The sequence below is a fragment of the Labrus mixtus genome, chromosome 1, assembly GCF_963584025.1.
Source record: "Labrus mixtus chromosome 1, fLabMix1.1, whole genome shotgun sequence".
NCBI classification, from domain to species: domain Eukaryota; kingdom Metazoa; phylum Chordata; class Actinopteri; order Labriformes; family Labridae; genus Labrus; species Labrus mixtus.
The window spans coordinates 9,367,518-9,382,036 of record NC_083612.1 but is presented as its reverse complement, the minus strand read 5'-3'; the positions used below and the strand labels follow the sequence as shown (position 1 = coordinate 9,382,036).

The following is a 14,519-nucleotide window of genomic DNA, read 5'->3' as shown; positions in this document are numbered from 1 at the left end:
TTTTCCAGGTCAATCACACAGCATCTGCTCAGGAAATTATGTCAATATTTAGAAAACTTTCAGCTTTTTTTTTCAAATGAAACTGCACATTTAATAAGCACTTAGCAAGAGTATGGTTAATGCTAACTATAGCTGTAAATTTAGCTGTAGCTAAGGCTGCGTTCAGACGATAGCCTAACGCACAGACCCTCAAAACAGCTAAAAATGCTGTAGTAGAAATGCACATAAACTTTCACCTTTTACAGAGCAGTGAGGTGTGAACATAAGCAAACGGCTAATCGCCTTTTAGTCGCCCTTCATAGGTGCATAGGTTTTATTTATTAAGATTTATTTAGGTTGTTTTTGTGCCTTATTGGATAGAGTCAGAAATCGGGGCGAGAGAGAGAGAGTGGGGAATGACATGCGGGAAAGGTGCATCAGGTCAGATTAAAACCCTGGACGTCCACTTCAAGGACCACAACCTCCAAATATGACGTGTGCGAACTAACAAGTCCCCCTTTGAAAACTCCAAGTTTCATCTACGGCTCTCGCAGTGTCACACATACACACGTCAGCATCAAACACAAAGCTACTAGCAAGCTAAATATCATTATTACTAAAACATTCCCTGGCAGCTGGAGGTCTGCAGCTACTTCCTGCCAACAATCCGCTTGTTAATATATTTCATGATAGGAGGGGACGTATCAAACATGCCTGCTGTTGCTGTTGTGCTCTTCAACGCTGTTTGCCAGTTTGCGCAGGTGCAATCATGGAAAAAAAAAAAACTGAAGTCGGTGAATCGGCTGGTGGCTCTGATTTCACTGTGCAAGATGCAGTCATATCAAAATTTCAAAAGTGCCAGAAATTCATCCGGCCACTTGGGAGCAGCAGATCAGGCCGTAATCAGCACCAGTTCGATGCACGGCACAAGACAGGCGATTGGCGCCCTAGCTGTGCCTAATTGGACTCCCCATCCAGGTGTACCTTTATTTACAGACTCACACATTTACACAGCCTGAATGTCAGCTTATGCCGTGCAAACACCATACGATTTCAGGTGGATTAGGACCCCATTTTTGAGACGCATGACGGATTTTAACCCAGTAATCATAAAATATTACACAGGTGGGAAGCCTCAAGGGCACGAAGAGGAACTTCAGAAGAGGGGTGGGGTGTGGGGCGGGACATTGATAAACAGGAAATTATTATTTAACACTAAAGGTAATGGATGAAATACATAACCTGCAGAAAAAAAAGAGAGAAAGGTCTCTATTATTAGGCGTTTTAAACAGGGCAACGTTTGGATCTGAGAGATCTTCAGGGCTCATTGTTGCTCATTTGGAGCTGAATAGTGTGTCGACCTTTCTCTGTTTTTCTGCATTCACATGTCCTGCACCTGTATGCCTTGTGCTTGGATGTGCGCGCACTAGTGATCTCTTTTTTAAAGAAGTTGTTATTGTTATTGTCCTAACAACTCTTTCTCTCTGTCTCACTTTTCCAACCTCTCCGTCTCCGTCCACCAATGAGTCTGGTTCTGCTCTGGGTGTGTCTGCCTTTTAATTCTTCTCTCTGAAATGTAAAAGCAAGCAATCTACACCGCAAGAGGATTATGTTATAAGACAACTTTTGTTGTTGTTATGTGGTCAATAGAAAATGATTTGTTTCCATGCAGCACAAACATCCATGGTGTCTATAGAGAGGACAGACACTTCTGACTTCTCTGATTCTCTGACCTTCTTGCGGCACCATGAGGTTGAACCACGTCACTGCTGTACTCTTGTCAACTCATGACTTAGTTCAAAGCTCTTTAATTTGGACAAAGCAGTGTGATTTTTTTTGGTTATGACTTATTCACCATGAAGCAGAACACAAGTCTAACCTCTCCTGATTTTTGACTTTCTCTGGTTATGACCTACATAATAAAACACTTCTGGTTCAGTCCCATTTTTACGGCCTCCTTAACCAAAATTAAATCAACCAAGGCTCAAAAAATGGAGAGCTTTAAAAATATAAACCAAGAGAGGATCCCAGGTGTCTCCAGCCCAAACTAAAATAACAAAACCCAGCAATGTAGACATGTGTGGGGAAAAAAACTGTAAAGTGGGGAGCAAAAGCTTGTCACTGCATGGCTACCCAGAGGGTGTGTGACCCTCTGTCTCTCCTACCTGGCTCCTCTAAAAAACCCTTTTGCACTCAGGTGCAGCAGGTGAAGGAGGCAGGAGAATCAAGGAGAGAGAGAGAGAGAACACGTGTGCAGCAGGTAGAGGGAGAAACAGAGAAAGAGAGTCTTATCAGATACCTTTAATAAACAATGACCTAAGTCCTTCCAATATGCTCTTGGTGGCTTTAATATTTGAGCAGGAATTTGAAACAAGGTTCTGAAAGTTTGGCTTTGGTTTAGTCACAACACTAGCAGATACTGACCCCTGGTGGCAAAATAAGGCTATGTAAAAGGAGCAGAAGTGCCTGTATATAAAACAACAGAAAGTGTAGATTTGATCAAACAATGTGTCACAGAAAGGCCTCAGACTGCCTTTATCAACATTATTAATTTATACTGAATTAATCCCGCCAGGGGAAATTTGGTTTTACACTCGTTATTTAATGAACATGCTACACACACAGAAGCCCAAAATACACACACATGCACAAACAGGATCTTATGGACATGCATTAATGGAGAGGTGTCAGAGTGAGGGGGCTGCCCACAGCAAGCACTACAGAGCAGTTTTGGGGTTCGGTGACTTGCTCAAGGGCACCTCGGCAGTGCTCAGGAAGTGGACTGGCACCTTTCCAGATACCAGACCAATTTCCAAAATTGGTCAATTCCCGGACCTCCAACTTAAGTCCCTACAGACTGAGCTACAGCTACTGCCACCCTTCATACTTTCAAGCTTTAACCTCATGTGGTCACGACTGTCATTAATAAAACCTGAGTCAATACAATGTTTTATAATCTGCAGGAACACTAATGATGACGCCTGGAAGCAAGCTGCAAAAACTGCAATGAGAGAAAAACTGTTGACTGTATTGAAAAAGCTCTCATCTCTTACATGTATTTTTCTCACAAATGTTCTTTTAATGTTTACATTGCAGCGTAAAAAAAAAAAAAAATTAACAGCACAACTTTGATGAGCAGGTTCTTTGCAAAGAGGTTATTAATTGTAATAACAATAATGCATTAGACTTTTATAGCGTTTTTCTAAGTACTCAAAGACGCTTAACAAGAAAAAACAACAACAACAAAACAAACAGTGAAAACAATGCAACGCAGAAATAATGTAAGAGAAGAAAGATGAGGACAGTATTTGTTAGTGGTTGAAGGCGATGTTGAAGAGGTGACTTTTTAGGGATTTTTTGAAGGTGGAGAGTGAGGGGGGGGGGGGTCTCTGACAATTTTTGGGAGTGAGTTCTAGAGGGTGAGAGCAACAATTGAAAACCCTTGGTTGGTCCTGCATGGGGGGGGGGGGGACAGGAGGTTTGCATCAGCAGACCTGAGAGTGTGGGATTGACAGTAATAAGGATGGATTGGCCCATTAAAAGACATATGGGTTCATTATTATCATAAAACACAAAACATACAGTATCATAAATAGTTTGAGATGATATAGAGTCATCCTGGTTCTTTTGAAGTGAGACATGCATGTGTCTTTAAGGACTGTAGTGCCCCCTTCAGGCAAACCAGGCTCATTACAGAAGTATAGGATGATATTGATTTTTTTTTTGTACAGGTCATATTAGATATATTTATAACAGTTGTTTTTGTAGCTTGTGTGGTGTCTAAGTTTTATTTGCAGCGCCCACACGTTATCATTTTTTGCTCACAATATAATTATCTTGTGCACACAAGATTTCTTCACTTTTTGGGACTTCAGGGGCTCCGTAAGGCCTCGATGCATTTAGTGTTGAAATAGTTTACTGATCAAACATAAAGAGAAAAAGCAGCAAGACACAATACATCAAGATGAACTACAACATCTGTCCAAGAAAGACAGTTTTATCAATATCCTAATTTCATACAGAGTGAAATATTTTGGTGTACATGCAAAAATGGCCCAAGAAATATCCCAAATATCTTGTTTTTCCGTTTATGTTTTTGCCACAGTTTTGTGTATATTTATTGTGAAGCATGCTGCCTTAGGCTACAACCCTTATCTGTTCATCGGAAAGAAGAAGAAGAATACAGTGAGCGCTGAGACGATCACTTACATGTGCCCTGAAGGAGACAATGAGCAGGGCCTTCTTTCTAGGCTTTTCTTTCTTCACTTGAAGCTTTGCAGTTAGCTGTCATTGTGAGTGATATTCTGACATCCATCATTTCAGAAACTCTCAGGATACAAGCTGAAGAAGCAGCCTGCCTCTACCCTCCATCTTTGTCTACCTCCTCCCCCTCATACCCCCCCCTGTGTTCCTCACCCTTCCAGCTCTCCCTACCCTCTTCATCCTCCTCATACTATCTCTTCTAACTCCCTACCCTCTTCTCCTCCTCACCTCCCAAACCCTTCCCCTTCTCCATCCCCACCCTCTCATCCTGCTCGTCTTATCGCTCCTCATCTTTTTCTCATCCCTCGGTTAAATCTGAAGAGGACCACTATCCCCTTACCCCAGTCCCTGTGTCGTTTTCTACAAGCGTCTATCAACCCAACTCAACAGCTGCTGCTCAGCCAGACATGAACAAAAGTAGGTTTGAACTTTGAACATTTACTCTCACATTTTACCGACACAATGACTTAGACTTAGAAAACTTTATTTATCCCAGAGGGCATGGGATCCACAGTTCAGACCATGCATACATTTATAAACAAACAACAGAAGGAGTTTATCAGAGACAACAAACAAACAAATCAGTACTTGAAAAAGATGAGCGCTGTACGCTGACACCCTCGTGTGGTCTCTTTGGGCAATGACGCCTACAAGGGCCAGATGAAAAGTTTAAGGACAAATGTAATAAATCAATAAATACATAACATGATATTCAAGGAGGCACCGCCGTGTACATACAGACCACTGCTGCAGAAGTCTCAGGAATAATCCACTTTATCGTTGAACCCAAGAGCACGGGACACGATAAAGAAAGAGATGACTACAAGGACGTTTTCCTTCAGAGTGGTTACTATCAAGATTTAGCAGCCTGATGGCGGAGGGATTGAAAGACTTGGAATAGCAGTTTGTCTTCCTTAGGGGTCGTATGAAGCGGCGGCCTGAGGGCATCACCTTGAACTCAGTGGACAGGATGTGGTCGTGTTGGGACATTATTCACTACCTGCCTCTCCGCACCGATTCATTGATTGAGAAGTTTTTTCTGTAGTTTGAACAGACTCATTTTAATGTTGATGTCTCTTTATGACCCACCAAAGCAAACCAAACAGAAACTAGAAGATTGACTCTTTCTTTAAAGTTATTTTTAAAGAGCCCATATTATCCCCTTTTTGGGGTTCGTTTATTTAAATATATTTCACAATAGCTAAAGTTTGAAAAAAGTGTCTGTTTTCATGTACTGCTCCTCCTTGCTCCCTCTACGCTCTGAGTCCGTCAGCTACGCTCTGCTGAGCCCCCGCTGCAGAGCCCCACGTGGGCCAAGTCTGCTCTGATTGGTCTGCCAATCCGCAGATCTGTCGTTATTGGTCAGTTGCTCAGCACGGTTCTCGGAAATGTCCCGCCTCTTTTACCATATTGGGAATGCAGCCACTGGCTCCGTCCGAGGGGAGCATAAACATTAGCACCTTAGCACTACTGTGCTACCGCAGGCTACGGCATATCGTGGGCGTGCTACAGAAGTTAACGGGCGTGCATCATGAGCTGCAGGGCTTGCCACAATGAGCCAATGGGCATAGATCAGTGATCTCACACTGACAATGACGTCAGAGTGACACATTTCTATCGAGGGGGGCTAGAACCGAGCGTTACGTGCAGCTAATGCTACAGCTAACAGGAGGACGTAGGAGAAGCCGCGTTTCCGCTGACTTTGAATTTTTGCAAATAGATGTGCCTAAACATACACAGGACACTTGGAAAACACACTAAAGAGCATATAAAACCAGAAAAAGCATAATATGGGACCTTTGATGCCACTGGGCCTGAAGTCAACAAAGGGATGAACAGCATGTAGACCCAAAGGAACCTTTGTTTTCATCTCCAAAAAAGATTCACAGACAGTTGAGTTCAGAGAGAGACAGAGGTGATACTTTGGACACGACAAGTTCTGCAAAAAGATCAGATTAACCACTTTGTCCACAGGGGGGCGCCAAAATCCACAAGAAGTTAAAAGTTCTTCACAGCAGACTTCACTTCTACTGTATATTTGAAGATGTAGGAAGATGTATGTTTTGCTGATGGAGTGTAGGGGAAATAAAAACTAAATTTATGTCTGGAAACATCCTTTGAACAATATGAAGTTGAAGCAGTTAAAGACCCTTCTGTTCAGACTTGCCTTTGTTTGATCTGTCTGTATTTGATTTTATGTGACTGTCTGTTTTTTTTATTGTGAAGCACTTTGTGACGTCTGCTCTTGAAAGATGCTACACTTGACTTACTTATTCCTTGTCAAAACATGGCGCCTACATTACCCACAATGCAACTTATTCACAGCAGATTTGGATGTGTTTTGCTAGTAGCTAATATAGCGTCTAGCTGCTATAGCCATTCATTCAGAAATAAGCGGTGAGCTGCCCGAGTGTGTAAAGTAAACTACTGACAGACTTCATACCCCGAGATTTAATTTATATTTAAGAACTTGTAATCTTAACCTTGACTGAAGCTGACCATAAGTAACGATGGACGAAACCTGAGTGACGTCACCCATTTGGTTTATGAATGGCTGTTTTGGAAGGCTATCTATGGCATTTTCCATACTGACTATATCAAACTTTGAGTTAACCTAACCCCAGGCAAAGAGCTGAAGCTGAGGCCTTAAGCTTCTTGACAAAGCGCTACAACGCGGCCACTTGCAGTCAGATCTGTCACGCCTCTTATAATGAATAACTATCTTTCTTTAAAATCTAAAGCTGACACTTTTTAATGAGGTGTGTATGCGACTTCTGGGTCTTTTGGAGCCAGCCTCAAGTGGACACTCGCGGAATTGCAGTTTTTTTTTTTTGCACTTCTGCACTGGGCTTCATTTTTCAACAACGGAGGTTGATGCTTGAAGCTGACTCATCATGTAACACGACTTATTACCCACAATGCAAATGTTCGCTGCAGGTCTGCTAGCAGGTTCGGATGCGTTATGAAAGTAGGCTAGCTAATGTAGCATCTAGCCACTATGCCCTGAGCTACAGAATTGTGGAAAGTTAACTTCATACTCATAAGATGAGTGCCCAAAGATTTTATTTATATTTAAGAACTTCGACTGAAGCTGACTCATGTGACATCATTCGAGGCGATCTACCAGACTTCTATCAGGTCCCTCTGGAGACATAAAAGGCATTATTTATTCTTATTTATAAATATTAGTAATTTTGATAATTATAGTATCAATAGTACAAAATTGCCTATTATCTATAGTCTAATACCTCATATAAAGCCCACACATCCTCACAGTGATGAGAATGGTTTCCCCTTTAAATGATCTGAGAAAACGTGGATGCTGCTGTTCCTCACAGTGAGGAGGGAGGGAGGGAGGGAGGAGGGGAGGATGAGGAGGAGGTGAGATAACTCTGTCAGTATCACACACACATATTCACAGGCAGGAGGAACCGCGCAGAGGACACGCGTGTTTTCATCATGTAGAAACAGACGGACTCGGCTTCATCCTCAAACTTTGAACCAACATGTTTCCTGCGCGGCAGCGTTGACTGCGAACACGGACTGACGCATCCGGATTATCTGCACGTAATAAAGATACAAACACAGGTGAGCCTTGTATGATACACCCAGGAGGTAAGATCGTCACACAGTTTGAGCCTTTTAAAAAGAGGTGATGGATCGTATTTCCCTTCCGCATTAATTATTCATGTGCGACCCTGCGTCTGGCTGTCTTCACAGGGATGAACTTTGATCCTGTAGAGTTACATTTCACTGACAGCAGCGGTGTTATTTTTATATTCTGGATATTACCTGTGAATACCGGCGGTTTCCCTCCATGCAGCGGAGCCTGTAAACAAACAGCAGACATGCGGCTGCTTTCAGCTGCAAGGACAGATGCTCCTCAGGCTGCTGCGTAGTTTAAAAAACAGGACGCTTCAGTCTGAGACAATAACAAATACAGCCTTAACTCTGACAGTCTTCAATTACAGCTGGACTCATTTCTCTCATCAGCAGCACTGCGTCCACAAAGCTTTAAAGGAATAACATTCAGACAGTGTATGGATGAGCTGTGAGGTTGTTTGTGCACCAGCTGGTTTGTTTTGTCTGATTTCTCAGACACCACGGGGCCCCACCACTGTAAAATCAGAGCTGTCCTGTCACTGCTGTCTGTCAGAGAAAATGAAACGAGACGACAAAACGTCATTTCAGCAGAGAGCAGAATGACTAGGCATCAAGTTAATGGATTTATAGACATGCCTGCAAATATCTGTTAAAGAAAGAAAAACGTATTAAAGCAATTAATACAATAATTAAACATATTTTTTTAAAGTAACATACATTGTTTAATGCCTATCAGAGAAAATGATGTGTATCATTTGTAAATTTCTCTGAATGTAAGTCTGTATTTTAAAATATGTAGACTACATATTTATATTGTATACATTCAAAAAACATTAATCTGTTTTTAATCTCTTCATAGATCTATTCATAGAAAGATAGATACTTTATTGATCCAAAGGGAAATTCAAATAATTATCTCATTTTCTTTTCATTTTTGTTGTCCTTTCTGGGAAGGAAAAAACAAGAAAGACAATACTGGAGCGAATAAGTAAAAACAGAAGGAAGAAACACAATGATGACACTTTAAATGATATGCAGTGATAAATGATAATTTACAAGAAAACAAACATATTGATATGCCTTGACCGACGTATTGTGAAATCTGAGAGTTTTAAAATCTAACAATAAAACCAAAGCTCATGCATGTCTTACACTGTAAAACCGTTTTTTTGTTAATGTAAACAAGGCTGCACACTGAAAAATAAATAAAAACTAGTCTGGACTTCACCAGCCATGAGTCGGTTTAAAGGCTACAGTAAGAACGCCCCTAAATGATGGGTGACTACAAGCTGCAACATTTAACATGCTCTCAAAATAGTTTTTATGCTACAATGACAGAAATTCTGTTTTCAGTTTCTTCAACAGCACAACATCTTTGGATTTGGACTGACATCATAAAACATTTAAGGCATTCCTTTGAAGTTGGACAAACTGGGTCGGACATTTTTCAATATTTTCTCAAAGTTTATCGACCAAATGATTCATCTATTAATGTTACCAAATCAAAGAAAAACATTAGTAGCAGCACTAGGGTAAATATTCCGGTCAAACCCGAGGAAAAGGCTGAATATGAATCATGTATCTTTTGTTTAGATTTTTTTGGTTAATTTTCTTAAAGATGAAACCCGTGCTGTTCTTTACTTTTATGCTGCTACTTTTGTAAGCCTATGCCATAGCCTGTTTTGCATGAAATGTTCCAAATAAAGTTGCATCCTCTGACTGATGGATGGCCTGTAAATGTCTTTTACAGGGGCAGAAAATGGCGACTGCAGACATCCTCTTCTTCTCGTTGTGGATTTTCACGTCCGTCGCCACTGGACTTGGATGCCCCGAGCTCTGTACCTGCTCCAATAAATCCGGCGTCTATCTTGGTGATTGTTCCTACAGAGACTTAACTGAAGTCCCTGATGATTTTCCTCCTATTATAACAACTGTGAGTCTGTCCGCCAACAAGATCAGTTTAATACCATTAGGGAGCTTTGACAATGTCACCCATGTGACGTCACTGTGGATGGCCCACAATGAGATCGTCACCATCGAACAAGGAACCCTCACTCCTCTGGTTCATCTTCGAAACTTGGACGTGAGCCACAACAAAATTGTGGACTTTCCTTGGGAGGATCTTCAAAACCTCACCAGCCTGCATCTGCTGAAGATGAACAACAACGAGATGTTCCACCTGCCCAGGGATGCTTTCTCCAACCTCAAAGAGCTGAGATCCCTCCGAATCAACGATAACAGATTCACAACGATAGCTGAGGGGACGTTTGATAGTTTGATGTATTTGTCCCATTTGCAAATTTTTAAAAATCCCTTTTCATGCACCTGCTCCCTCGACTGGCTCAGAGACTGGATTGCAACCACCATCATCTCAGTACCACAGCAGAATTTAATCACGTGTGCATCTCCAGAGAAACTCAAAGGGGTACTGATTGAAAAATTGCCTGAGTCAAAGTGCACCAGCCCACAAGTCATGATACGATCCCAGCCTAGTCACCGCACAGCTTTCCATGAAGGCAGTTCATTGTTCTTGACTTGTGAATTCACTGGAAACCCAAAGCCGCTGGTCATGTGGAGCATCCGTAGCCAACGTCAGAAGCAGCAGGTGGCTCTGTCGTTCGCTGAGGATGACTTGGCAGGAACGAGCGATGACTCCTTACTGTCCAATAATCCAGTCAAAGTCTTCAATAACGGGACTCTAATCATTTCACATCTGAGGAGGAAAGACAGCGGCAACTACAGCTGCTCTGCCACAAATGAATTTGGGAGAGCGGAAGATTTGGTGTCAGTGGAGACGGTGGCTTTACCAGAAGCAACTTACACAAAACAAACTTCCACAGACGCACCACCACTTTCACACAAGACAACAGACAGAAGATCTGTTTCTGCGCATCTTCCTGATTTAAACACTAAAGACCTCATAGACATCGTGCCTACTTTGGCGCCAACCGCAGAGTTAAAATCTTCTGAAGAGGCAACCAGGCATCCATCACACGCTAGCAAATGTGGCTTGACGGCTAACACAACATACATTTCCAGCCATGTTCTTAATGGGAGCCTGGAAGAAGTCAAACAGTACACATTCGACTTTGGCGTGATTGCATTAGGGGTGTCGGAAACAGAAGCGACAGTGCGGCTCAATCCTCTGCTCATACCGAGAGGTAGAAACGCCAATCAGGAAGCCTGGGACGCCTCGCCTGAGAGCTTTGACGATGGCAGCGAAGAGCAACAAGGTCTTTTAGACTTTTCCGAAAATGTCCCATCGAATGGCTTGTATCTGTGCATTACTGGCGACCGCAAACACTCAGCCGTGCAGTGGTCAAGGATCAAAGACGGCGTCAACACATACGTCTTCAGTGATTTGCGCCCTGGCACAAACTACTCCCTGTGTTTGACCTACCGAGGTGAGGACTGCGAGGTCCAGGTTCTCTTCACCACCAGGAGGAGGGTATCCAACCTGCTCATCATCATCTCGGTCAGCATCTGCCTCCTCACCGTTTCCACGGTGCCTCTCCTCGGTGCCACCTGCTTCCACCTGGTGTACAAATACCGCAGCAAGACGTACAAGCTGATCCTGAAGGCCAAAGACCAGTACCACATGGAGAGGAACCTCACCGTCAACTTCAACACCCACGCACCTCACAACGACTACAAGAGGAAGCTCAACGGCAGCCACCTGGACGAGGAGGAGGGGGAGACCGAGACGGAGAGCGGTGACGGAGAGAGAGAGGCTGACACAGAAGAAAGTATCATGACAGAATCTTTTACTTTGTCCCAGTGCCGAGGGAATCTCGACAGCTGTGAGGTAGGATCAGAGTATAGCGATAGGTTGCCGTTGGGAGCAGAAGCAGTGAATATTACAAGCAACTAGAAATATCCAAATTGTACATGTTTCTTTAGCGATGTTTTGCATTCATTTAGAGAGTTTTTTTCCAATGTGTGCCAATTATTTAAGCTCCCTCGAGCTGGCAAAGGCAGCCAAGAAACACTATGTTGTTCCTTTGCTGTCTTACAAAACTCTAAATTTATACTCGCTTAAAAAAAAATTCCAAAAACTACAACATTCAGTCACTATAAAGCTGCTTGGCGTTGTTGACTCTGTGGACAAACATTTAAGTAAAGCTGAATCAGGCACGGTTTAACAGCTACCTTGATAGATCTTCTTTTTGTAGCCGGTAACTTTAAAGTTCTCCTCCCTTCAAACTAGGCAGTTTTCTGTCATTTCCTGCAGCCTATATTTGAAAAAGCCAGAAAACATCCAGGGAAATAAGCTCTCCATCAAAGTTAAAGTTATATCAATGTATGTGCAGCTTCACTGTCTATTAATATATCACTGATAATGTCGCCGTCGTCAGAGTTTGAGTAGTGTTGGAAAGAAAGAAAAAGTTTGAAATTAAGGGAAATGCAGAGAAGCACATGAGCAAATCAAAAGCACTCTCATGCCAGCTAAAGGTAACCTACAGCGTTATAGTCAGTCAGCCTAACTTATCTTAATGACTTGAGAGAATAGTAAAAAGCTAGCATGCTAACAACTAAGCTTGTTAGCATGCTAAAAAGACGAGACAGAAGTAAAAGAATATGCTAAGAAATTATCATTTGGTTACAGATCTGTGAAATTACATAGTGATAGACAATCATGTTGTACATAAGTTTTCATTTTTAGATTTTTATCGTTTATATCAAATATGTTCTAAAATGGCTCCTTTTTCTAAAACAGAAAATTCTGTAAGTATGATTCAGTGATCCTTATTCATGCAGAGAAAGGAAAGCTAAAAAGTTGAAATGCAGTAGGCCTGTTATACAAACTGTTCAAACGTATTAGCTTCCCAACTGATCAACCAAAATGACACTGAATAGAGAACAAACAGGCCATATTTCAAGATACAAGTGTTTAAATAAGCTGCCAAGAGCTGCCATTGTTAGCTAGCTAGCATTAGCTTACTGTCATAACAGCTAGCTAGGAATACTACATATCATGCTACAAAAAATATGATTGCGTTAGCAGGAATTGGTCGAATTCCAATGTCGTTTTTATTCATCCTAACATTGGCATTCGACCTATTCCTGCTAACGGCACCACATTTTTTGCAAATGGCCGAATGTCTGATGAATTTTCAAAAACCGTTCCGTCTTCATATCCTCAATTTTATTGATGCTATGGTTGTAACCAGTAACACAGCAGTGGGCTACAACATCATAAACGTGGGAGGAAAGCAAGCGGCGACCGGCGGTGTTAAAAAATGAAGCCAATGCGGAAGTGCAAAATTCGGAAGTTCATCAAAACCCGCCTCAGCTCCAGCTCTCAGCCTGTTATTATGGGGGAAATGTGGAATTGTCAATGTCTGAATATTTTGAAAGTGTTAACCAAGAAACGATAAACATGACAACTTTTGTATTAAATTATTACTGCCACACTTTCTGTTTTAGCACACTGGCGTCATGATGGGGAGAGTGGTTAAGTTGAGAATACAAAAAAAGGTTGTATTAATTCAAATATATCAAAGCTTGTGTCCCATGTCCTGTGTGGTGATTAGGAAGATGTCTGCAGCTGTAGACGTCGGCAATAGTGAATGGGTTAAGTGTAACTAAAATAAACCAATATTAAGCTTTAAACTACTAACAGAGAATCTGTGCTGTCGCTTTAGCAGTAACATAGTTTTAAGAAAATAGAAACTAAACCCTCTCTTAAGGGAATTTAAATCAACTGTGTTGTTTCGAGGAGAAACTGTCTTGTTCTAGTGCTACAAGCTCTTTGTCCTGTTATACTGTGAACACTCAAAACAGTTCTTAAATAAGCTCTCTATCTCGCTGGTAAAACACTCAACATATTGGTGCAGTATTATCCAGCAGGTGTAACACAGTGTGTATGTTTGAGCTCTGTTGTATCTGGGTCATGTGTCCATCCTGTTGTATTTCCCAGAGCGCTGCGTTAGGAGACCTGCATGCTGCCCTGTTGTAGAGAGCTGCAGTATGTTGACTTTATGAGAACAACTTTAGGTCTGTGTTTTCTCTGTTTTATACCCCTGAAGCGTTTAAATATCCTCACTAACTCTCCCTATACTGTGCTCCTCAATAAAGTATTACTAAAGGAATACTGAGTGAGTGCTCATCTGTGTGTCTCTTCTTTCTCTCAACAAGCGATAAGAGTGAAAATAATTAGTTGAGCTAACTTCAGAATCAGAATCAGAAATATTTCATTAATCCCCAGTGAGAGTTAGGTCATTACAGTTGCTCTGACACAAAATATAGCAGTAGAAATTATGGTAATAAACATAGAAATATGAATAAAATAAGAATGTAAATAAGAGATAAAGCAAAAAGGATACAAGAAATAGTTTTAAAGAAATACAGCTTGTTAATGAAGATATGTATAAAGTGCAGATTATTAAAGAAGTAAGCTACAGCATGTACTGAATAAAAGCACAGAGAGTTAAAGACAATAAGCAATGTTAACAAAGCTCTTTTGAAAGAGTATTGCACCATTGGTTTCAGTATTGCATATTGTGTTTATGGACAGATTCACTAACAAAGAAAACACCAAGAAAGATATTGATCCGAAGATTGAGGGTGAATAGATGAAGCGGATGAAGGTAAGGAGGCATGAAGGGATGCACACGCTCCATATACGGAGGCCGTCGTCCTCCGGGTGGGCGGGCGGGCGGCCCCGGGTTTGA

The 14,519-nt window shown here is 41.7% G+C and overlaps 1 protein-coding gene across 1 annotated transcript; it reads left to right on the top strand.

Moving 5' to 3' along the window:
• The first annotated feature begins 7,635 nt into the window (after window positions 1–7,635).
• On the top strand, window positions 7,636–11,963 carry LOC132990840 (immunoglobulin superfamily containing leucine-rich repeat protein 2-like). Its single transcript, XM_061059347.1, has 2 exons — window positions 7,636–7,830; window positions 9,596–11,963. Exon 2 carries the CDS (start codon window positions 9,605–9,607, stop codon window positions 11,714–11,716), a length of 2,112 nt encoding a protein of 703 aa, XP_060915330.1. The 5' UTR covers window positions 7,636–7,830; window positions 9,596–9,604; the 3' UTR covers window positions 11,717–11,963.
• Window positions 11,964–14,519: the final 2,556 nt, after the last annotated feature.

Bases quoted from the DNA above. Each gene is read 5' to 3' on its own strand.
- LOC132990840 (XM_061059347.1), top strand. From the start codon at position 9,605: ATGGCGACTGCAGACATCCTCTTCTTCTCGTTGTGGATTTTCACGTCC.